Genomic DNA, 25,201 nt, shown 5'->3' on the forward strand with positions numbered 1-25,201 from the left:
GGAGAACCGGGGTGGAGAGCCGGGGTGGAGAACCGGGGTGGAGAACCGGGGTGGAGAACCAGGGTGGAGAACCGGGGTGGAGAACCGGGGTGGAGAACCGGCGTCAGCAGAGCATGAACGTGGCCGCTGCTCTGCACCAGAGCTGGTCAAGAGGGAAGTTTCTATTAGACTGTAGAGGCAAAACCTTTTTGGAGGGTGGAGATGGGAACACAGCGATGGCTTCTTTCTACAAGCAGCCTGCAGAAGAGCTGCAGGCACCCGCGCTGTTATCCCGGGGTATTTACAGGGTACGTCCCTTGGGAGGCACCAGCCAGGCCACTGGTCCTCTCGCATTCTACTCCTGCGTTACGCTTCCGCCCGACCATCAAGCAGCTGACGGAAAAGGTCATCGATCCGGGGGGGAGTGTCAGGTTGTGGGTTTTTTTTTGCCTTAGGTGTGTCCAGTTGTGTTTCCCTTGAGGGAGCACGGAGGTGTTGGTGCTGCTGCTCTCACCCTGTAACTCATGAGGAGCCCGGGAGACGCCCCACGCGAGGCTGAGGCATGGGGTCTGCCGCTGTAAGGTGCTCCCGCTCAGGAGAGCATCCTCGGACCGTGTAGTCTTGGCTGGATATTGGGAGAGGGGCTCAGCAAAGGCCCTTCTCAGTATAATCCTGACCCGTTCCAAAGCGTGCGTGCGGAGTGCTGCCCCTGAAGCAGAGCCGGACGGTCCCCGGGCTGTGTGGGGAGCGGCTTGGCCGCCTTCCCCCCATCCCTCAGCTCCCGTCCTTGTCCCCTGTGCAAAGGTGTCCAGCAGAAGCCACACCAGCCCTTTGCCCCATGTTTCCCACTGGGCTCCCCGTGGGCTCCATAACCCCTCTCGTGTCCCGAGCACCACACGGTCTAGCCCTAGGGCAAGACTTCTCATTTTTTTCAGCTATTACTAATTAAGAGGCATTAATTACCCATTCGTTTAGCCTGAGTGGAAAGCAGCTATTACTCCCAGCGTGGGCAACATAATTACATCGTAGCCTTCACTGATTTCTTGCTAAAACTCAGAATCCTTTTGTCCTCCTGGGGTTGCAATCCGCGCCTGTTTCAGGGCAGGAACTTGTTTCTCGGATGTGTTTTTTTTTCTTGTACAAACTTTACAGCAAGGTCATTAAAAATTAATGTTCGTACAATTATGCATAGGAAGGGCCAGTGCCTGCCAGCAGCTCCAGTGCTTTTGCTGTGGAGCTTCTTATGTTTTCCCTGCTCACCGCTTATCTGCGTGCAAGGATGTGCAGAGAGCCCTTGGAAAGCCCAGACTGTTTTGTGATCGATCAATACCTGGCTCCAGGGGTTTTTCTTCAGAAGCCTGCCAGGATTCTCCATATTCTCTTCCCGGTTCCTTCATCTGAAGGGCAAACGCCGCAAAACACAGCGCTGCCCAGGGGCGAAACGCTACCGGCCGACGTACGCGTGTGCCGTCAGTAATACTGCCTTCTCCTTTTCCACAGGCCTTGCCTTATGTGTGTCTCCTCATTGCAATGCTCTTCTTCATCTACGCCATTATTGGCATGCAGGTAAAAAGTTTAGCTTTAATACCGACCGTAAGTAGCCTGGTTCTGTCCCGCTGGTTCAGGGTGCCAACGGGTTATTGCCTCCAGGGCAGGATCAACAACTGGCGCAGGATGAGGCGAAAGGCGCTTCTTGGCCGGCGTCAGGAAAACTAAAAGTGCAAAAAAAGGCCGTTTTTTCTACCCTTATTGGCATGCCTTGCACTGACCGTGGCCCCCCGGGTGTAGAAAGGCACCGCAGCTGCGGGTGACGGGCTTGCAGCACAGCGTCTCCGGGGGCAGCCGCGCCGCCGCGGGCAGGGCACGTCCCTTCCTCTGGGCACGGGCGCGTCGAGGCCGAGAGCAGGGAGCAGCTCCGGCGTTGCCCCTTTCTGGAAAGAAATGAAACGGTTTTCTTGGCCTGGGATGGAGCTGAACTGTGGTGTTGGAAATGGTCTGTGCGAAGGCGAAGCACGTTAAACTTGATTTTTTTCCCCCATTTGATCTCCACAACACATTTTTATCTCCCTCTTCAGCACAGAAATTGTTCTAGCTTTCCAGATCCCTTGAATCAGGAGAAATTCTTTTTCTGCCTTTTCTCCCAACTCCACTTGATCTACGTGAGGATGCGTTTGGCCTGAATCCCTTCTGGTTTCTGTGGCAGGTATTTGGAAACATTGCACTAGATGATGAAACCTCCATTAATCGGCACAATAACTTCCGTACCTTCCTCCAAGCCCTGATGCTCCTGTTCAGGTAAGTAAAATGCCGTAAGACTTGCATGCAGGCAGTAAATAAGCCCTTGCTTTCCCGGTGCCAGTTTAGCTGCTGAGACTTGGGCATCCTTTGAGGAAGGTATTTGGAGCAAAGCATCCGTTCCTGCTTCCTCCTCCTCCTCGGCGTTAAGGGTTGGCCTGGCACATCTCCGAATACAATAGATCTAATTCAACACGCCAACGTCTCCACGAAGTGACACCCAGCTCTGTGACACCCCACGTCGACTCAGGCAGAAGCTTAATATAAGACAGAAACCTCCTGTTTTAACTGATAGATGTGGTTCCTGTCATGAAACTTACTATTTTTATTTTTATTTTACAGTGAAAATTCCTTTAATTGGTCATTTTTGCATTACCAGCAAGTTAACACTTCATATGTCAATGCCACCTCTGCTTCAGAGTGAAAGTGTTTCCATCTGGGCTCATTCTGCCTGGAAACGAAGCATTTTCAAATTAAAAAAAAAAAAAAAAAATCAGTGAAATGACAGATTTTCATTTTCAGACCTGGCAAAAATGAAGTGCAGGCCCTGCTCCAAATCGGGGCAGCTCGGGGAAGATTTCAGTTCCCTGGACGCGTGCCGCGTGGCGTGGAGACGCAGCGGTTAACAACCGCGCTGGCCCCACAAGCGCTTGCCAGCCGCGCCGGGGCTCGGGTCTGCAGGTTATGCGGCGCTTGTAACTGGATATCTTGCCTGGGATTTGGTGTGCATAGTTCCCGTGAAACCAGACGGAAATGAAATTAGCCCTCTCTAGCTCAGAATAATCACCCGACTCAAAACTCTGAATTTTAACAAAACCGGATAATTATTCAGTCTCGTGTCCAGAGCTCTTGGTCCCTTTCCAGACCCACGCGGCAGCCGCAGCGGGACCGCGATGGGGGAGCGAGGTTCTGCACAGGGGAAAGGGCTCCCGGACGCCGCGTGCTGGCGGGGGGCAACCTGCTGTAAATTCGGCGTAGCCTGGAGCTTACACTGAGTACCCAGTTTTTGCAAAGACCAGGAGGAAGGCTTGTGAGCCAGCTCTGTGTACAAATCTGCACGGCTGCGGACAGCCCTGCGACGAGACGGGCTGTTCGCGGCGCTGGGGACGGATGCCCCTACGGGCACCTCTGAGCGTGGCGCAGAAGGGTCCCGTAGAAAGTCAGAGTAAGCGAACGTGGGGATCCCCCAGTCTCCGATCCGTGTGTGCACATTGCGGGGGGTGGTTTGTTTTGAGGATAGACCCTCCGGGACAGCAAAGATTTGCCTTCTGGTAATTTTTTCTTTATCATAGTGGTAGAAATTAGGATTTCTTTCGAGTACGCCTACCTGTTACTTCATTCTCGCACCCAAAGTAAGGGGGAGGAGGGAAACGATAAAGAAAACGCTTTTTTTGTCGTGAAAACTGGATCCAAGTCACTATGACCAACCAGACCATCCTGGTATTTCTATATCTACCTGATAAAGGAAATAAGAGATGCGGGTGGAGGAGCCTTGCTTTGGTTCCCATCGTCAATGTTGGGTTTGCAGCCAGCACCGGGACAGAAGTGTTAGCTGCTTCAAAAGGAGACAAGCTAAACTCCGTCTACTTAGACTTGCACTTTGCACTGGACATGTTTAAATCAATCTGGTTTTGTTCTCCGTAAAATCGGTAACGCTTAGCCTACCTGAGCCGGTGCGGTTTCTTTTACCCCTGTGACAGAGGTAGCTGTTCTTTCTCCTTTCTTTTTCATGTCAGCAGGCTGGTGGTTCAGGTTCCTGATGTAAACATAGACTCTCCACCCAGACACAACCTTCCACCTAGTTAATTTAGTTAATTGGGCGCGGTAATACCGCAAGGTGGGTGCCCTGCCGGGTCTGTATCGGGGAGGGGGCTGGCCAAGCTCACCCTCTGCCCTCCCCGTCTGCAGGAGCGCCACGGGGGAAGCCTGGCACGAGATCATGCTGTCATGCCTGAGTAACAGACCCTGCGACCCGCTCTCCGGCCTCACCAAAAACGAATGTGGCAGCGATTTTGCCTATTTCTACTTCGTGTCGTTCATCTTCCTTTGCTCCTTCCTGGTAAGTTGGGCCCAATCTCTCCCAGAGTGGAGGTGCTGCTGCGGTCGTGTGTCCCTCCCCATCCCCTTGCTTCCTCCTCCTCCCTAATTATGATTTATACAACACTACAAGACAGCCTCACTAAAAACCATTTATCATCCTGGTGATAAAATCCCTTTAATTCCCAAAGAGATCATTTAGTCATTAGTTTAAAGGGAAGGTTTTTCTCTTTCTTCTCACGGCGGGGGGTCTAATATTTGGAATTAGGCATTAATCTGTTTTGTCTGGATTTGTAATATGGTCCTTTGAAGAAGGGGACTGGGGAGGGCAGGGTGAGAATGGCCAAGACAGCACTGGTTCAGAAGTGCTTGCAGCAGGCAGCTGGGAGCATCACACTTATTTGATGCCTTGTGTTCTGTTTTGTTTGTCAAATAAATGTGATGATCCTTATCTTCTGCAAAGGTGCCAGCAAAGCTTTTAGACATGAAAGTACACAGAGCTGTTGTACGTGATTCACGCCCGTGGCCATCACACGGGGCTGGGTCTAAGCTTTAATAGGTGCCACAGAATCACAGAGTCATTAGGGTTGGAAAAGACCTTTAAGATCATCAAGTCCAACCATCAACCCAACACCACCATGCCCACTAAACCATGTCCTGAAGTGTCACGGCTACACAATTTTTGAACACCCCCAGTGATGGTGACTCTCCCCGCTCCCTGGGCAGCCTGTTCCAATGCTTGACCACTCTCTCAGTAAAGAAATTTTTCCTGATATATAGTCTAAAATAATCTTTCTGATCACTTGCATGCATAAAAAGCTCTCTGCTCGTGGGGCTTGGTTCGCTTTCCTGCACCACTGGGAGAGAGGAATGGAAAACCAGGGACCGGGACCCAATTAAACTTCAAGCAGGAAGAGATGAAAGTCACAGCTCTGAAATGTACCAAAAAGCAAAGTATCAAGCCTACGTTCAGGTCCATGGGTTTGCTTTAAAATACAAGATTTGATGCTTTGTGCCGCTAATCCCTGTTATCATCAGAAACCTTTAACCAGGAAAAAGAGGTACACGTGGCAGTTTGATGCTGGGTGATGATAGACCAACTGCAGTGGCCCCTGCTGGGATGCTTTGTCTGACTGCTGTTGCCCCTTTGACATCCCCTGGTTTCTTTCTTCTGCGTAGGTTAAAAACCATGGAGCCTTGAAAGCTTGTACAAAGTTAATGCTCCATTTACCGATTCCTTCAGCACTCTGTATTTTAAAGCCAATTTTTTTCCTTGTATAAATCCCTCACCCGACATCGGACATTCCTGTTGTTATTTTCAAGTTGCATTATCGTTCCCAAAGCCTTTTCTTTAAAATAAACAAGCAAACACCCCTCCAGACTGACCCTCCCGGGCTCATATCAGCTGTCTCATTCGCAATGTAGTAGCAGGATTGGAGGCTGGAGCACATCTGTGCAAAATACAGCTTTCCATGAGCTTTGTCCCTGAGTCAGCGCTTGCGGAAAACCCCATGAAACCACACCCCGGGCTTGCTGGCGGAGAGAGGGGAGAGCCCTCGCGAAGAGCAAAGGCAGGGAGGGCAGGCTCCAAAAATAGGCAGTGGAAAGCCAAGCGGCTGGATGGCTACGGGACAGGGCTGTAACTCATTTCTTAAAATGCGTTCAGCACTTCATTGCAATGAAACATGTGGTTCCCCACAAGTGATTAAAGCATTACAGAGCCACAGCCTTGCCAGGAGGGCACGTTTTTATGGCTTGTTCGATGTTGTTACACCATAGATTGGGAGGGAGTTGGATAAAACATACTTGTTTTTAAATGTAGTTTCTGGGTCTTTGTGGATGTCCAGCCTGACGTAATTTTCCTCCTGTAATTTACACTGTTGAAAAATAAAAACGGAAGTTTAAAAATATACAGATACTTTAGAAACAGCTGTAGGCAAGAAAGGGAGAACTGTTCTGAGCCATGGCTGGAGCTGGGAGCAATGGAAAGGGACTTGGGATCGAGGAGCAAACACTCAAAAGCGTTGCTGTCTCCTGATGCTCTGGGGGTACGGTGTTACAGTGGGGGACCTGCAGCACATGAGTGAGCCCCGCTGGTGTGGCTATTCTTGCGAGCTGGGCTGGACGTCCCTGTGCAGCACCGCATGGGGCACTGCACCGAGGTCCCAGGGCTTGTCGGGGCTGTGCTGCACGCAGACCCTGTGAGCCTCCAGGAACCGGGGTGGCACGAAGCACTGGCTTGGCTCCCCAAACCCAACGGAGGTGTTTGATGCAGCGTTGCGTTCGAGCTGACGAGCCCGAACGCTCAGCCGCGGGAGCGAATTCACGCACGTTGCTGCAGAGGCAGAAGCCTTGTTTGCAGCTGAGGCGTGTGCTCAGCTCTGTGCTCTACAGCTTGGCCTGAAGAAGACCCTTGGGTGCTGTAAGACACCCCGGTGCCCTAGTGTAGGTCATTGATGCATTGTGGGCTGGGTTCTTCTCTCGGCTTTCTGGTGGGGTGGGTTCTAAAAAATAGATGGACTAAAGGTCTGGGAAGTCCCTGATTAGCTTTTGGTGGTGATATGGTGATTTGTTATGGACCGCGCTTGTCTGTACTGGTGGACCGTGTGTCCCAGCAAGAGCCAAGACCCCTCCTCCCTCCAGATCACACAGGAATATGAATTATTTAAAATTGCTCAAACCCCAAACTCCTCTGTCTGATTTTCTCTTAATGACCGGCAGACCAGCTGGGAGCATCCATATTCAGTTTAATTCTGCTCATCCCTGTGGGTGCTTCCCCGCGGTCCTCCTTGCTCGGCGTGGTGCAGCGGAGCAGCGCTCGCGGCCGCAGCTCGGCCTCCCTGCAAAAAGGCACAACGTAGGTAGAAAGTGGCTTTGTGCCAGTCAGGTCTTTGTCCAGCGCAGGAGCATCCGTCCCGCCTGCCTTCCTGCTCTGCCGTTCTGCTGGCTGCAGCTTCATCTTTTCCCATTGCGATCCTTGTGCCTCTTCCGTTGGCTTGAATATGAGGAGAATCTTTACATGCCAGAAGCGTTTGCCAGGCTCTGTGCTAGCGGCCATTAGGGACAGGAGCCTTTTGTGCGTCCTGCCCCTCATCTTTCTGGGGATCTTTGAAGGTTTGAATTGTTATGCGTCTAAAATAGGACATTCAGGCTGAAGAATGGTTTTTCTTCTAGCTATTCTTGCCTTGATGTGCCTTGATATGAAAGTGCTGGAAGGGTTCATACCCCCCGGTTGGTGAAGCAGCCACTGCAGCCCGTGTGCTGGTCTGTACTGGTGTAGGGTGAAGAAGGGGCGAGGAAGAGGTGCTGAACCACGCGGGCTCTGGGATGGGTCATGCTGTAGGGCATTGCCAGTGACGGGGACGTGGCCAAACCATCCGCAGCCAAAAGCCACGGCAAGGAGCTGGAAGTGGCTTGCAGCGTGCAGGGGAGGAGGAGGTGGCAGCAGGGTCCCCAGGGACCCAGGGCGCGGTTTGTAGGGTTTATTCTTCTTGTAGAAACCACACACCCTGCTAAGGGAAGCCTACCTTCTCCCCTTCCAGTTTTTCCTTTTTTTCCCTTTCCTTTTTCCTTTCTAACTGCATTATTGCTTCCTCTCTGCAGATGTTAAACCTGTTTGTGGCTGTGATTATGGACAATTTTGAATACCTGACAAGAGATTCCTCCATCCTTGGGCCCCATCACTTAGATGAGTTTGTTCGTGTCTGGGCTGAATACGACCCAGCTGCCTGGTATGTACGCTGTTATACTTATATGTGGAGAAAAGGATATACATTGTGCGTAAATACCATACCTGTACACACAAACAGCCTGTCCTTAACGTGAGTACAGCTCCAGAAAGAAAACAACTCAAAAGCTTGAGGTAAATGTTGGTGGTAAATGCTCCAACTTTAATTCACTGTGCGCTGGAGATGAACAAACCTGATGTCATTACAAGGGCACTTCCTTCAAATAGACATGAGATACACATAAAGCAGCAAATCAAGAAAGCAAATGCACCCTCCCCCCACCCCAGCCAAAATTAATAGGGTAAGTTCAAATGATCTTGGCTAAATGACCAAGTAGAAAAGATATTTAGCATTTCCAAAAGGAGCTTTGATTGCCTTTGCTTCCAGCACCCCAATTTCGAGATAAAAACATGCGGACTCTCTTGCCATTGGCAGCACTCTAGGTCACTGGTGAGCGAAGCCTTGCTACACCTCGTTTGTGCAGCATTTCCCTCCTAGCTGAGAACCACCTCAGTGGTTTCACAAATCCTGTGCAGAGACCTGAGGCCACACACATAAAAATTCAAGTTTTCAAGGTGCTCGCTCTCCCTTAAAAGGAGATCATCTGCTTTTGCGTCTGCTTTGCGTCTGAGTCAAGTTCTACGCACCCAAAGCTTCATCATTTGCTTTCACCCACCTGTGACGCAGCAGGGAGTGACATGATGTTTCTCAATGTAAGGGTGGTTTGCTAAAAACATGTGATTTTGAAACAGATATTTCTCATCAAACCCAATGTTTTGATCTTGGAAGCCTCCTTCTAATGACATCAAATGGGAGAGGGGAGTTTTGTTCTTCTCGCTAATATTCTAGCTTCGGGACTTGCGGTTGAAACATAAGACACGAGAAATAATAATAAGAAAATGCAATAAGCCTAATCTTGTAAGCATTTCAGGTCTCAGGGAGCCTGTGATAAAATGTTCCTGATACAGGCGTGTGTTAAAGAAGGAAATGGTTTTCTCACAGCCAGGCGGTGAGGTGTTTAGTCTTATGGTTTTATATCTTTGTTTTTCTTATTCAAAGACACTCGCAGGGAAAGCTGCACGTCTGGGTTTAAGTACCGCGGCAGCGGAGGAGCGGCACTGCGCTGTGACAGACCCAGGAGCCGCTGCTGAAGCATTTTAAGGAATTTTTTTTTAAATGAGAGAATGGCTCTGAGCAGTGAACACTGCTAGAGCGAGACTGACTTTAATATTTTGCTTTTCTCCATTGCCCAGAGAAAGACGCCGCACAACAGTCCTGGTGACTGTGTTATTTTCACTTCTAGATGCTCTGAGATACAGGTCATGGTAATTTCCTTGATATTCTGCAGCTTTGGAATTTGCTCATTGGGAGACTTCTTTTTTTTTTTAATTTATTTAAAGCCCTACAATTTTTGTATCCATTTTCCTCCCCACGACTTACTCTGCAATGAATCTCCTCTGAATTTGTAACGAAGCTGCCTCCAGCCCCTCCAATCTTTCCACTTTTTTTTGTTTCCCTTCGGTAGAGACAGATGCAGAAAGAGTTTGTATAATCAGCATCTCAAACTCCCTGCTAGGATGCAATTAAACTGCTTTAAAATCTCAGTTAAATTGATTTAGGCTAACTTTAAATGTAAACCTCTTCCAAAATGACTGCATTTCTCTGAACTGTGTGTGATTTTAACTAGCTCAAAGCCATCCATACAACGAGCCTGCGTATATACTGCGCACATACCAGCAGCTTGTAATTTCGAAGCAGATTTTCATTACCATGTGCTCTGTAACACAGGCAAGTCCTTTGTGGGTATTTGGCAGGCAGTAAATAGCTTTTTTTTTCCTTTTTCAAATCCAGTCCTATCTCTTACCACTAGAAAATTTCAATGAGGCTGAAAACCTGGGAGTGCCCGTTCGCTCCTTAAAAAATAGTCTTGGCTCCGATTAGCATCTGTGGGAGGAGTAACACACCTGCAAGGGAAAAAATTAGTATCAATGTGCTTTTTTAAGGTTCATGTGTTCACGAACTTTCCACTCACAAGAGGCACAAGCATTAAGTTTGCAGAAAGATTTGCTTGCTCTATTAACTCTCAGTACAGAGGTTACATTTTGTGAGTCACTCGGGGGCCAAACCTTCTCCTAGAGCCGCTAATACAAAATATGTCATATATTAAGATCCTAATTCTGGTTTTCTCTAACCTTGTTCCCGTTTTGCTCTGGTGTGAAGCTATTGATGTTGGCAGAGTGACTGGGGGCCGAAGGGCAAATCAAAAGACAGCCAAGACATGATGCTGAAGGCTTGATCCTAAAACACGCGCATGGTCTGGATTTTCCATGCGTGAATAGTTCCACTGAAATCTCTTATGTTTTGATACGTGAGACTAACATTTCCTCAATTTAAAAGTAATTTGAAATCCATTCACAGTTTAAGGCCAGAACAGATCTTCTGGCCATGTGGGCTGAGCTCCCGTGAAGCTCTGGACATGGTATTTCATAATGGCTACCCATGACTGAACCTAATGCCTTGTCTTTTAAGGTACGGCTCCCAGCAGCACACCCCGGTTTGATCCGAGGACACGGGACTCTAGGGGAGCCAGCTTTTATTCAGCTGTTGGTTCCACTAGCTGGTGAAACTAGCTAGAAATGGCAATTAATTTTTGTTTTCCATGTCAACCATCTCCTTCTAGCATTGCAGCCCCCAGTATATACACATATAGGGGAATGATAAATAATCACCGTAGCATAACTTGCAAGATAGAAGACTCCCAGGCAGTGTTCTCTTATGCTTAGATGCAGGTGAGCTGGTTCCTGCTTCCATCTTTCACTAACTGATGGCCTCTCTCAAGGTTTCTTCTTCAATTATCCCACGGAAAAGGGAATTATCGTGTTTGTCCATTTTCCGTAGCTTGAGACCCTCGATGAAAGACGCTGCATGGGTAAAAAGTGCAAGTGGTGTTATACTTTTGTTATATAGACAATACTTTAAACATAGGCTTAATGTGTGCGTATTTACATACCCATTTCCAATGTCACCCTTGTTTCTGTTACAAAATCCAACTTTCTGTAAAGTTTTCTGAAGAAAAACATTCAAAAGGAAGTAAAAAAAAAAAAGCTGTTGTTCTAGATGTGTCACTCTCAGTAAGGGTAAGTACGGGGAAATTGTTGGGTGGCAGAAGCCTCAGACCCAGAAAAAGAGAGAGCGAGAGAACTGGGGCACATGCAGCGGTTTGGTCCAGGGCTGAGAGTGAATCAGGAATGAGAGAAAACACTGAATTTAAGGATGAACCATGAAGGAAATGAAAATCGGATTTATATCCACTTTTATTTGTTCAAGATACATTATTGAAAACAAAGCACAAGTGAGTGCTTTCTCTCTCTTACAACCCCTCCCCAGTGCAAACCCCTTAGAGATACTGGAAAAGTTGGTCTTGCCATCCCAGTCCCATTAGTTGTTCCTGAGAGCCGAGGGAGATGCTACTGGCAGCACCTTCAGCGGTCGGGAGGAGATGCAGGTACTCCCAACGGCAAGCTTTGTCCTGACCATCTGAGATAAAAGGGATGCTGATGAAAAGAAACAAAACTCAAATAGTTTTAAACAAGCAGGGAAAGAATCCTGTTGGTCGTAATTTATTTGCTGCCATGACCTTCCAATGCAACGTATCTGCTGGTTTTCAAGCCTTCCACGGACTCCTGGAGAGCTCAGGGAACTGCTCGTGCGTGTTTTCTACACGCTGATTTTTACAAAACCATTCTAAAATTTCGGTAAACTTCTCGACTCAGGTAAACCAAAACACTTTTTATAACCACGATTACGCCTGCAGCCAAGGCTTGCACAGCTCCATTTGATCTGTTTCTAAATTAATAATGTTGAGTTGATTGTGAAGGTTTTGAACAGACCTTTAATTTTTCATGTCCAAAAAACCAGTAGTATTGAAGGAGATATTCCAAAATATTCCAGCCTTCTTTATATGATGTACCAAAATAGACGTGGTGAAGCCAAATCGTGCTCATTTTTCTTTAGCGGTCATTTTGAAGTTTGGTACAGCCCTTTTTGTACATGATTTGGTTACTCACAAAAGACTAAGAAATTTAATCCTGCTGTTCAACTAGCTGAAAACGTTGTCGGGAGTTTCTGAGACTGACCATAAAGCTACCTCGAGGCGCCTGCTTTCACCTACGGGTAACGAAGGCTGGATTTTCCCAGGGCTGATGGCAGTTTCTGGACTTCCAGCAAATTGCTTATTGCCCATGCAGCAGAGGACGGCCCTGCTGGGGCCACGTGGGCGGCAGCAGTGGAAGGTGGAGGTTCCCAAGCTCTTTTGAACCCGCTAATTTGAATGCCAGTAATAATCCGGTAAAACGCTGCTGCAGCGCCTGGGCGGCGGCGAGGGGCTGTCTGGAGGCAGACGCTGGGGCGGAGGACGGGAAAGCGATAGTGGTAAAGGTCATCAAATGCCGCGGCTGGAAAGCCTTGCGCGTGGCACGGAAGGTTTCACGGAAGGAAACGCAGGGATACGTAGCTTTCCTTGAGCGGTTGGCAGTTCTCTCTCCCGGTCTGTGTTGAGGTGCCTCCTTCACTGCCAGCCCGGCCGCTGTCACGCTAACCTTGCTTTTCAGCGTGTGTCGCCCGTCCAACTTCTCCCGTTTTCCTGCGGAAAAGCTGATTCCTCTCGTTTTTTGCTGTCGTAACGTCTGATGTTTTCTTTCCAGTTGCCGGATTCATTATAAGGATATGTACAATTTGTTACGCGTAATTGCTCCACCCCTGGGCTTAGGAAAGAAGTGCCCTCATAGGGTGGCATACAAGGTTTGGACCTTCAGAGCCTCCCTCCGGCCTTTTCAGTTCTGGTTTTGTTTCTTTTTACATCCCCTCCACCCCGCTCCAAGTGCAAGTGCAAACAGTACAGAAAAGAAACCGTAACGTAACTAACCCCTTGCCTGAAAAAAAGGAATGATTGACTGACTGCCTCCTTTTCCCGCGGCGCATCTCTTCCCTGCCCGCTCCCACACCCCAGCTGGCTGGAGACAGGCAGCTTTATGAGACAGCGACCCCTCCAGCTCCCATCCTGCCGGCTCGAGGTGGGAAGCGTTGGGGAAAAGCAGCCCAGCATCCGGACGCTTGCGCCCTAAATATACACACCCGAGAGAAATGTCATCCCGAGGCTTCTAGGGAGTAGCAAGTCTGTTTTGTTTGGGCTTCCGAGCGCTGCTCGTCCGGCTGAACGACCGGCGTTTGAGCCCTCTCCTGAGCTGAAGAGGTATTTGATCTGGGCAGCGGTTAACTGGGCAGCAGAGTGGGGTGGTTACCCAGGCTGGGGAAGAGATGAAGGGATGAGCTTTTCTCAGTGCAACAGCAACAGCCAGGGATTGCCCTGGCAGCAGCGCCCACGCCTCGGGCCGTACGCGGTGATGGACACCCAGCCAAGCCTCCTGCCTCACGGCCCAGGGAAAGGATGCCCGGGAGCCGAGGTGGGGAATTAAGGACAGATCTTGCCCAGAAATGGGCACGGGACCACACTCGGCGTCGGTGCGGTCCCAGTTACAGGCGGGGATTTCCTTGCAGCCCGGCATGGAGAGCAGGCGGTGAAGGAGGGGAAGTGGAAGCAGCCAGCATGGAGCTTGCCAGAGCTTCTCTCTTTCACTCCAGCCCAGGTGTTTTTGCCACCTGATTGGGCATTAAGGGTTAAAAAGTGTTGCAGAGAAGGCATGAGACCCTGTAGCTTCAACCAGGGAACAGGGGCAGAAGAGAAAAGCCCGGGGGAAGCTCTTGGCTGAAATGACAATTTGTGTCTCTCAGCAGCCTCTAAATTAGCTCTGAGCTATAAAACCTGGGTGGGTGTTTTAACTGCATTAGTTACCAAGGGCAGGAATAGATGTTTTTAGCTCGGTAAGTTCTCTCTTCTACCCCCTCCTGCGTCCATGCCTCACACAGGAATGAGACCCCGGGCTGGTGTGCGGGTCCTTCCGTAGCTGCCCTGCTCGAGAAAGGGGTTTCGCATGGGTGCTCAGGTCTCAGTTTCCCTCCTGGTATAGTGGAGGTGATGATATGGTCCTGCCTTTCCAGGGCTTAAACATTAACTAATAACATGCTGCGATACGCTTAGGTCATGTCAGAAGACAGGCAGAACAGATTTGCACGATATAGGAAGCAGCGTGCTGGGAAAACAAAGTGAGATGATTGTCACAGTCATGTTCCCAGTTTCACTAGTCAGAAAAAGGCAAAGCAGGAGAATTCCGTGCTGTTTCTGCCGCCTTTGCTTTTCGGGCCAAGATTTCAGTTGCTACCAACGTATGCTGAAGGTAGATGCCATCAATAATGGGACAGGTCTAAGGGCCTTTTCCCAAATCTCGGCAACTCCCAGTTCTCTCTACTACGCGGGACATTGTTATTTTAACATTGCCCTTGGTGGTGCAGACAACCAGTTGACGTTGGCCTGATGATAAGAGGGGCCCCATCAAATGTAAGGGAGAAACAGGTCCCCCTTTCACCACCTTCCTGCAAAGTGAGTGCTGGGCTCCGGCTTTGTCAAACCTGAATTCAGGCCGGCTGAGGGTTTGCGGAGTCGCACCTTTGGCGCGGAGTCGGAGCAGTCCCAGTCTGTCCCTGAGCAAACACACCGGGACTGGCTTTTTGCTCCCCTCACAGCCCATAGGCTAACCTGAAAACCAGACTCTTCAGTCAGTGAAGGAAAGCTGGACATTTTCTGTAAGCCCCATCTCTCCCTGTCCCATAACTCTGCCTACCAGCTCCCCCGGCATGGTGAATACAGCCTCTAGATTGACTGGTCTGGGCAGGCGAGAAGGGGAAGCATCCCTGCACGCCTGCAAAGAGCCAGCCGAACCCCAGCCCTCCCCACACCCTCCATCCCGAGCGGAGCCATCAATCATTCCCCGCAGGGACCCGCGTGCCGAGGCACAGCTCCGGCCACGGGACGTCCCTGCAGCGGGGAGGAGATGTTGGGTGTTGAAACGCAGCAACGGAAGCGGAGAAACCTTTTCCATTTGCCCACCTCTTTCTTTTCGTTTTCTTTTCCCGAGAAATCTGATTAACCGGATCTCTGTTTTCTTGTCCGCTTTCCCTTCTCTCTCCTCCTTTTCCTTTGCTCCCTTGTGTTGCCCTTTTCCCCATCCCCTTCCTTCCCCCTGACCCGGTCTGGTTTGGTTTCTGTGTCCTCTTGCTTTTGCCTCCCTCCCTTTGACTCCCAGCGGGCGCATCAGTTACACAGACATGTATGAGATGCTGAGACACATGTCCCCACCTCTAGGCCTTGGAAAGAAATGCCCTGCTCGTGTTGCCTACAAGGTAGACCACCCCCCCGAGAAGCTCCTGCCAAACCACCAGCTTTGTGTGCCGTGGCTAACGCGGGTGCTGGTTTTCTGTGACATTAATGTTGTTCTCCTGGACTTTTCTGGTGCTCTCTCTGCTTTCCAAGCAGACTGGATTTTGGATCTTCTGCTTTCCCCCCCTGCCACCCGTAATTTTTTTTTGGTCTTTGAAACTATGGCACATCAGTTTGTGTTTCTAACTATGTCTCTACTATCTCCGTCAGTGTTTCTATCTCTCCTCTCTCATTCTGCTTTCATTTAGGCTAATTTGGGGAGGGTGCTAATGAGCAAATTACCCCGCCAATACGATCCCCTTTTATCTTTCTACAGCTCTTTGACTATCAGCTCTCACTAGCCTTTCAGTAGTATGCTGGTTTTTTCCCCCCTCTTAATTAGATTGGAGTAATTAGAGTAGGCAGTGCTGTAGGAGTTCGCAAGCTATTAAACAGAGGCAACACCAGAAGGGCTCCTCAAATACCCTCGCGAAAGAAATTATTTTAACAGAAAACATTTAGGACAGTAAGATGAACAAATCACTCAAACTTAACTCTTTCTTCCAAAAAAAATTTCAGTTGAACCACAAAAATGCATTATATCCAAAATGCTGCTAGCTGCTGTCTTTCAGACACGGCTTGGATGAACCGGTGGAAACTCAGACAGACAGAGTTGAAATTACGGAGCAGAACCAGACCCCGCCTGGGACAGCCATGCCGACCTCCCAACAGCTCGCATGGTGCTTGGACATTTGTGTTTGCAGGGGCGATTCCTTGGAAGCTTTTAACATTGAACCTCATGGTTTTAGAGGGAGAGGTTTGTCATAAGTCTTCAGCATTGGTGTAACTGAGCCACCCATCAAACTCAACGGGGTTTTTTTGCTGTTGACCTCATTTCAGCCACCACCAAGCCTAATTACTGCACCCCCCTGTGCTTGGTGCAGATCACAACAGCCTCTCCAATAGTGCTTGTTCTTTCACTGAGGTCATATGAAAGCAAGATTTTGCGAAGAAACTCAAGCTAAACCCAAACCCCGGCTTGCTTTTCTGTAGGGCACTTAGCAGCAACAAGAGGTTCAGATACAGCTTCCTACAAGATCCTTCCTCAGCGTGTTAGGATTTTAAACTAAAAAGAACATTAAACATTAAAGCTAGCCAGTTAGAGATCTTTTCTGTGTTCCTTTTGATTTGTTTCTGGCCACTTAGGTAGCTGCTTTAAAAGAACATCTCTATTACGAGCAATTCATGCCCACCACGCCGTAACTAAGCTTGAGAAACCCAGCTATCCCCAAATGCCAGCTCCTCAGTCTTAGCTCGCTCGGATAGAAGTTTAGACAGATAAACGTCTATACAGAGGTACCAATTATACACAGAAACCCAATGCTTTTAAAGCAATCAATGGCTCCTTTTAGCACCTTGAGTCTCCACTGACTTCGAAATGGAGCTGTGTCCTTCTGACAGCCTGGCAGTAGGCATTTGCAGCTGGTAACCAGCTGTGGTCACACATGCATAAAGCTCCCGCTTCCCCCTACCCCCAAAATCTTGTACAGTTAAAAAGGAAGAAAATAAAAGGGGCGGGGGGGGGGAATCATGTGTTAAAACAGGCATTTTAAACAAGCCTTTTGGGCTGATTTTCTAGTGAGACGTGTCTGTGCCTCTGTGCTCAACTGCTGCAGCGGGCTTTCCCCGGGCAGAGGCACTGCGGGTGAGCCTTCCCAGGCCCGTCTTTTCCCTGTGAGTTAGCTGGGATCGAGTTTAATTTGTCTGTCTTTACAGAACAAATCCACAGAATGGTTTCTTTTTAAAATACAGACTCCTGATTTTTTTAAAGTTGTCTTTTAATTTTTACCCGTCTACTAAGAAACCTCTAAAAGGTGTCTGTGCATGACTGAACCATAAGTAGACATGGGTTCAAGTCAAACATCTCAAACCTAGACTGACCATCAGATTTCTCTGAGTTTGGAGGTGATTAAAATCATTTTGCACGTTATCAAAGAGCCCCGAACTACAGAAATACGGACTTAAGACCAGATCTGAATTTTTCCCATGGTGTAAGGCTGCAGCTTGGGCTGGCCCTCCCCTCCCAGCTACGGCTGCTGTTAACACTAAACCCTCATGGGGAGGCAGAACTGGTTTTCGTTCCCTCCCTCCTCCGAGGCAGAACCGGTTTTCGCTCCCTCCCTCCTCCACTTCTGCGTGCATCACTGGGAGCAGCACATCCATGGAGACAGATTGGTGCTGAGCGTCTTCCCCCAGATGACGGCTGCGTGTGGGTTGCTGCATCCCCCTGCCCTGCACCCGACGGGCGGCCCCCCCGCCCGGTGTCGCTCCTGACGTCCTCCCACAGTTGATGGGAGACCTGGGGAGGACACTGCAGCCCGCCCAGCCACGCACGCTGCCGCGCAGAGCCAGCGTGCGGAGCGGTGCACGGAGGGGCAATGACCCCCTCATCCCGCAGCCGTAGCTCGGTCGGTGCTGACAGCAGCCAGGGCTTTGCTGTATTTTTGCTCTCTTCCTCCAAACCAAAAGATTTTTTAAAAAACCTTACTCTTCTGTCCGGCAAAAGCTCTTTTGCCCCACGTGTCCATCCTTTTTCTTTCCAAATATATTTTCCCAGTCCTCTCTGTTTGCAAAGGTTTTGTGTGTTTTCCCCTTGTCTCGTCTGTCTTGTCTTGCCTTCTCGGTATGTGCACACTGTCGTTTCGTTTGGATTTTTCCCTCTTTGCAGCCTCTTTGGCTGCTGTCCTTCCTTTCTGCTGTTTTCTGGTTCCCTTTTCTCAACCGTTCTCCGTGCTCGGCGTGACCAGCCTCTGCAGTTTCGTGCGCGTGTCTTGCTGCTTGCCCAGAGGTGCATGCGTGGGGTCTTCCAGCTGTGCTGCTCAGGCACCAGGAGAGCTCTATCCTGCACTGGGAGGGTGAGAAAAGGGTAAAGGATACAAATTTTAAAATCTCCTCTACCCTGTCAGGTGAAAAGAGGGACGAAAACCACTTTGATTTCACTCTGGTGTCTTGAGATTTGATCACTTGGCCATTTTCAGATGAGGGTGGTGTTTCGTCACTGTCTACAGTCTGTATTGAGACTTCGAGGCCTCTAAACAGAATCAGCTTGTCTATGGCAAAGGGTCCTGGGGTTTTATATGCTCTCCAGTGGTAGCAATGAGGACAGAGCAGCAATCAATCAACTTTGCCATCACCTGGAGTCACACCGTCCTTTGCACTACAGAGCTCGGTGTACATTGTTAGAGAAAATGGGGCAAGGAAATGTCCATGACATTTCCTAAATGTCCATGACATTCCTAAATCTCTCTGTTTGGCACTACAGTGCTGTCAGGATGCCCTGGAGATGTCTGTAGGAGCGGGGTTGGAGGAGGGTTTATTTGAGAGCCCGGGGGTGTGATTCTTAGGGACGGTGTGGTGTTAGGAAGGGCATAGCCCAAGCCTTTCCCCACTGCTCTTCAGAGTCATCTTTTTGCCTCCCGCTCCGGGGACAGGAGAAGACAGCACTGCCGGCGGGCATGTCCTCTGTCCCAGTCTAGCTCCGGGCAAAGCCCTGCATGGGGTCCGCAGGGAGGTGCTGGCAGCCGGAGGGGGCTCTTGACTTTGCTTTGCTGTTCTGCGGGTGCTGTCAAGCCCAGCTTTGCACACCCTGTTCCCAGGGTGATTTATTGCAGGGGTTAGGAGGGCTCTGGCTTTCCCTTTAGCACCTCCCGATGTGGCCAGGGCTCCTGGATGTGCGATGGGGGCTGGCTCCCCATCTGCACCTCACCTTGCCCGTCGCTGCCGTGTGGAATTTAAAAACTGGATGAGGCCCCTGAAGGCTAAACAAGGGTTGGAGCATTCCTTTTGCCTTGCTACCTCTTCTGCGCAGAGCTGGCATCCTGCCTTGCTTTGGCTGGGCGAGGAGCGGGATTGCACCTACTGAAGGGAGGATGGCCACTCCGTGCCGCAGCTCTGGCCGAGTCCCGCGTTTCGGGACACAAACCTTGCTCCTCTGTTGGCTGCGGGACGGCCGTGGCCGGCCTCTCTGAAGTCAAGAGAAGAGTTAAATGAGAGTAGAATAATTACAACTATGTTGGGGTGAATTATTCATAGCAGATATTTTATTCACCAAACTCAGCCTTGTTTCCCACAAGCAGTGCTCCATTGTCCCGAATTTATTCACGTTTGGGGATTATTCCCAGAGCATTTCTTGTCCCAGAGGCTGCTCAGGAGCCGCTGATGAGATGCTCTTAATAATTCAAACCCATTGGGCTGACAGCTAGTTTTCCTGGCATTTGTAGCTCAGTATGCTCCTCTTCCTGCTAACATTTGGACAAATCTGTTGGTGAATGAGATTTTTATGTTCAGTGCTCACTTTCTGGGTCAGGCTGGCAGGCAGCAGGAGACCTCTGGGCTTTTGACACCGGGATGAATTTTCCCCCGTTTCTTGAACATATCCCCTGCCTAATTGGACATTGTCCAAGAAGTTTCCAAACAGAAGATTTGCAGAACCCAAATGCTGAAAGGAGCCAAATTCTGCTTGACAGAAAGGTTTGGTTTCTTTTTAGCGACGTCTTTGTTTATTTGTGATTAAATCACTACTAGAAGCTGGGGGGTGTCCGCACCCCTCCTGACCGCACCGGTAACCAGAGCAAAAAGCGTTGCCTCCCTGACCCCAGCTGTAATCGGTTACGACCTCGTTATCTGCACAGAGTTAATTAGGAGGCTCCAGAGACAGTCTTGCAGCTCCTGCCTCTGGAGCCTTCTCCTGCAGAAACGCTACCGAGCTGCCCTGGCTCACGCGGGAGGTGGGTGGGCTGGAGGGGGGTTCCCCAAGCGCCGCTGGGAAGCTGGAGCGGGCGCTCCATCTGCCGCCGGGTGCTTTTCCTCAAGTGCTCTGGGAGGAAATTGGAGGCGAAGGGAGGAAGAGGAGCAGCATGGGGGCCCTTTTCTGCCAGGTCTGGGCACCCAGGGGTGATTTTTACCCTTTTTTTTCCTGCTTCCCAGTTATTAATCCGCCTGAACACCCTTGTGGCTGGCAGCTCCTAGGGTACCCCAAGTGATTCAAGCTTTTTACTAGTGCGAGGGAGCATTGGGTTCCCTGCCATCTGCATCAGCAGGCTCGTATGTTTTCCATCTGGGGTCTAGAAAGATGGAAAATTATCCAAATTGGATTTTTTTTTTTTAATCAGATTTTTGCATCATGTTCCAAAGCATGAGTAACTGTTAAGACGTGGCCTTGAAGCACGACTTCAGCCAGAAGAAACAGCAAAATGGGGGAAGACGTTCATTTTACTTCAAACTATTGACAGGCTAAACAACTAGTTCAGGGTGTTTTTAACCATGTTGTTGCTCATGCTGTATGAAAAACATCGAGATTTCCTCTTCTATCCTGGTTAGCGATGAAAATCAAAAGTTCTTGGTTGATTTTTCAAAGAACAATTTTTGGCCAATCAGAATATTTGACTTTGAAAAATTTTACCGATTTCAGTTGCTTTTAAATGGGTCCTATAGAAATGTAAACAAATTAAAAGATAGGTAAATTTAGAATGTAGCTTTGAAAGGATTGAAATGTCTTGTTCCGCACATGTTGGAAGGAGATATTTTTACATTAAGGTTGTTTTGTAATATTGAGGGCGGGGAACAAAGATTTATTTTTCTTTGCGGTTTCAGTCTTTCAAGTCGCATTCCGAGCGCTAGGAAAATGCACCAGACAATGTGCAGGGAAGTTCAGGTGCTGAGTGCCTCCTCTGGGGCGGCTGTGCCAGTCGCTGGCTGACTCCTCGGCTCCGCCGGCTGTCAGTGGTGGTGCAGGGACACGGTGTGACCATGTCTCACCAGCTGCCTTCTCCTTTGCCTCCCACACGGCACAGTGGCAAAGCTATTTTGAATCAAAGATGAATCAATTCCTTTCTCCCAACTGCTTCATCTTCAGCAGGAGCTCTCCTAGAAATGTGGTATATCCATTTAAGCAACATATTTTCTCAAGTCAGGGGCTTCCAAGAAAGCAGTTTTCACTGATGTTGGGAGGGATCTAGGGTGGCTCGTAGTTGACACCTGCTGGGTGTAGCTGCAGCAGGTTATAAGGCATTTCTGTCCCCTTTTGTGACTTTTTTTTTCTACAAAATGGGCAGTTGCTCTGCTCTGGTAGGTGCAACTTGCAGCCCACCTTGCAGTGGATGTGCTCCTCAGCTGGCTGCCAGCAACCTGCCCCGGGGGAGGACAGGGAGATGCATCCCGGTTTGCCAGCCTGATAGAGAGGAGAGAGGGAGGACATCCCCCCCAAGCCAGACTAAGCCTCTCCTCTCCTGAGGGGACTGCTGGAGCTGGCCATCCCCAGCTAGAGGCTGTGAGATGCGCAAGGAGCGACACAACCACCGCGCTTTCCGTTGGTTGATGGGTTATCACATCGGAAATTTCCATGACTTAAAGGTGTCTGGGTTGACCTGTTTGACCAGTTTATGTATTGGGATGGAAAAAAATGCCATCAGACAGTGTGGAGGGCAATGTGGGGAGGAGGGAAGGGTGGGAAGAGACGTGGTTTGGGAGAGAGACTCTTCCAGGCAGCTGTTCGCAGCACTCCCACCCAGCACTTGCACATGAGTTTTGCTCAGCCAACCTTTCTGCAAGTGTGCAGTTGCAAGTGTGTGTCCCCTTGGAAAATGTCCCTCCAAATCCTTTGTCCCTGATTAAAATTTAGGAGGAAAGACCTTCATACTGCATTGCTGTATATAGCTGTGATGTGGCCTGTGTTCTGCATCCATGTCCTTCAGGAATTTGGTCTAGAAAGTCAGTTGGGGGGACCTGGGACATCTCAGTCCCAAAATGTTTTTTGGCGCTAGTTTTCATGAGGATAGAGCTCTCCTGGGGGGAATTATTTCTCATCTGCTTGTTCTTCACTTCCATCTTCTTTCTCTCTCCATCCCCTAACTCTCCCACTGAACTGGGATTCAGTGGGACTCTGTAAGTGGTAACTGTGGGCTCTTGTTGATATAATAATTTTGCTGTAACTTTTTGTGTGCTGAGGGCAGAAGTCTGAATTAAAATTCTCTTTCATTTGACAAAAGTGAACAGAAAAAAAATTGTTGTGCTGTTGCCAGCATTTGATACGGTCATTGAATTATAAAGGGAGGAGAGTCTTGGCTTTGATTTCCCTATCTCTGAGGCTTGTCAGACATGGAAGATAACCTCTGAGCATGCTTTAAGAAAGCTCTTTGAGATTACAATGGTTTGTCTCAGACTTTAGGAGACAGGGTAGGTTGTTTCATGAGTCTGTTGTCCCGGCAGCATGCAACAAGATCTGAAGACGTGTAATAAGATAAACAAGGAGGTCTCAGCTCTTCTGAATGTCAGCTCACTTCAGAAGCAGATGTTTTGCACTGGACTAGTTCCCCATGCCCTCTGCTTGCCCCCGGCAGCACCAGCACACATCCCCCCTGGGGTAAACGTTTTCTCCTTGACTGGCAGAAGGTACCAGGGCTGGGGTCTGTCCTCTCTCAGGGCACCAAAATGCTTAAGGCAGCTCAGTGTATACCTCTGGGAAACTGTGTGTTGGAGATGTCTCCAAGCCGGGAGGCTAAGTCAGTCATGGAAAGGGTGGCCGAGTCTTGGTCACCAATCTTGGCTTGGTCTTGGGTAGAGCAGAGGAGTAGGAGTCAGGGCTTGCACTGAGCTCTCTGCCCCCTCTGCCTCTCGCCTCTCCTGAGCTACACCTCTGGGAAATAGCCACAGCCCTTGACATTGCACAGTACTATAGCGTACAGAGCCCGAGTGGGGTCTGGCCCCTCCTGTGCCCTCTCCGCCACGGCAGCTTGCTGCCTCGGCAGTCTGCAGCCCGCTGCTGACTGGGCTTAAATTTCTTAAACAGCATGTTGGGCTGTTGTTAAACAAAGAGAAGGTTTCTGTACAGCGATAGGGATCAAAATAACAGCCTAAGCGGCTTTCGGATGTGGATGAAATTCCCTCCCGAGCGAGGGGCCCAGGCCGAGGTAACACTTGGTTTTACAGGCTGCTGTGCGGCTCTGCTCAGACAGATTAACGTCCAGTGACTTCCTCGGGTTGCATATACCCCGGAGGATGGAAACACAGAGGTTTGTCTGATATGGCTCCGTCCAAGGAAGTTTCTAAACGGCTTGTGAAAGCCGAGGAGCTGAGAAATCATTAGGTTGCCGAAGGGGAAGAAATCCATCTTCTAAATGCTAAGGTTATGCGCAAGGCTTGGAGAGTGCTTCTCTCCATCTGCATTCACGTGCTCTTCTGCCAGTGGTGTGAGGGAGCCACAGCCTTCCAAAGCAATCTCAGGTACTTCATTGCTTACAGGAGTGATGAGTTTGCCCTATCAGAGGTGTTCCTGGCTGGTGATGGAGAAGCGGTTGCTACCAGGTCTGAAGATCTTGGAAGATACTGATCCTAAGGGACTATTCCGTGTTTGCACTGAAAGAACATAGCTGGGGGAAATTGTAATCCTGCTCGTGTTAATCCAGCTTCTTCCCCTATGGGTAAGGTACAGATGGAGCTGTGTATGTAGCTCATTGACAGGAAGGAAAGGAGGAGGCCTTCAGAGCTCCTGGGATGCCCACAGGGGAAGGAGGTGAGAGGCAGAACCCAAGTGCCTCCAGTAAAAAGGATATTGCACACCTTTACCTATTAGCAGCCAGTCCCAAACTCCCCCCGAGTGCTCGAGCCACACCACAGGGCTCCACCAGCCTTGTTTTCAAGTGTCCTTCAAGCTGTGGACGAGATGCACCATCACGGGACCGCTCTGCAGGCTGCAGAGCTCCTGTACGAAGCGCTCGCATGCCTCCCGTTGTCACTGTCACCAAGAGTGTCCTCCTCACATCCCGCTCACCGGCAAGGCCACCTGCACAGCTGGAAGAGGCACAGTCACTTTCTGGATGAAGCTGCATCCTCAGATGCTGGATGTAAATCCTCCATCATCCTACTTCATTCAACGGTGCCAGGTCCCATTCGTTGCTGTCACTCCTGTTGCAGAGCCAGGATATAGGTGAAGGTAACTGGCGTAGGAGAGGGTGGCCGAGGTGTCTTCATGGCTTATGTCTCCTGAGCATGCTGCTTTGGCAGGGGTGATGGGTGCCAGCCATGTGTCTGGAGGCTGCAAGACATAGTTGGAGACTGCCAGGAGCAGGGTACCAGGCTGTGAAATGGGATGAGAGCGTTCAAACCGACTTCTTCTGGAAGAACTCTCCTTGTAGGTTTGCAGTACAAAAGCTGGCAAATCAATTGTTTAACCACTAAAGCCACCATTACAGCTCAGACCTGCTCCTGAAAAGGAGATGACCTCTGTAAGGAGAAGATGTGTTTTAGCCCCGTGCACAAAAAGTTAGCACACATTTGTAATCTGGCTAATTCTAAGGGCTTGCAGAGGGGGAGGGGAAGGGTGGGGGGGAGGAATCCTGACCCCCGCTCACAGTCACCACGTTTCTCTCTCCAGCGCCTGGTGCGGATGAACATGCCGATCTCGCCCGAAGATTTAACCGTCCACTTCACGTCCACGCTGATGGCCTTGATTCGCACTGCCCTAGAAATCAAACTCGCCTCAGGTGAGAGGGAGGTGATGTCTGACAGCGTGCGTGGGCTCAAACCCCAACTTTTGTGTTGGCTTGGTGTCCTCCCAAAACCACCGAAGTCCTGACCCGGGTGGAAATCCTCTTTTCCTATTGCCTGTCTGCCAGCACCCGAGGACAAGGGACCCTCAGGGACAGGAGACAGAGAATGGTCCTGAGCATTGCTCTGCCTTTGGGGTGGCCACATCCTCGCGTCCCTGTCGATGAGATACGGGGAGCTTTGGCCATCCCGGTTGGGAGCGCCCAGCGGAGACGCCCTGCACGTGTGCTCGTTGCTGTATAGCAGG

At 49.8% G+C, this 25,201-nt stretch overlaps 1 protein-coding gene across 1 annotated transcript in view; it reads left to right on the forward strand.

Moving 5' to 3' along the window:
- Nucleotides 1-25,201, forward strand: part of LOC104618986 (voltage-dependent N-type calcium channel subunit alpha-1B) — a gene marked incomplete at its 5' end in the record, with an annotated part of 28,855 nt that overhangs the window by 1,770 nt on the left and 1,884 nt on the right. The window contains 5 exons of the mRNA XM_010284725.1: nucleotides 1,480-1,545; nucleotides 2,183-2,274; nucleotides 4,183-4,333; nucleotides 7,915-8,046; nucleotides 24,782-24,890. Of these exons, the coding sequence (XP_010283027.1) occupies nucleotides 1,480-1,545; nucleotides 2,183-2,274; nucleotides 4,183-4,333; nucleotides 7,915-8,046; nucleotides 24,782-24,890 (550 nt within the window). The remainder of the gene's footprint in view (nucleotides 1-1,479; nucleotides 1,546-2,182; nucleotides 2,275-4,182; nucleotides 4,334-7,914; nucleotides 8,047-24,781; nucleotides 24,891-25,201) is intronic.

The sequence above is a fragment of the Phaethon lepturus genome, unplaced genomic scaffold (genome assembly GCF_000687285.1).
Source record: "Phaethon lepturus isolate BGI_N335 unplaced genomic scaffold, ASM68728v1 scaffold44203, whole genome shotgun sequence".
In the NCBI taxonomy this organism is placed as follows: Eukaryota; Metazoa; Chordata; class Aves; order Phaethontiformes; family Phaethontidae; genus Phaethon; species Phaethon lepturus.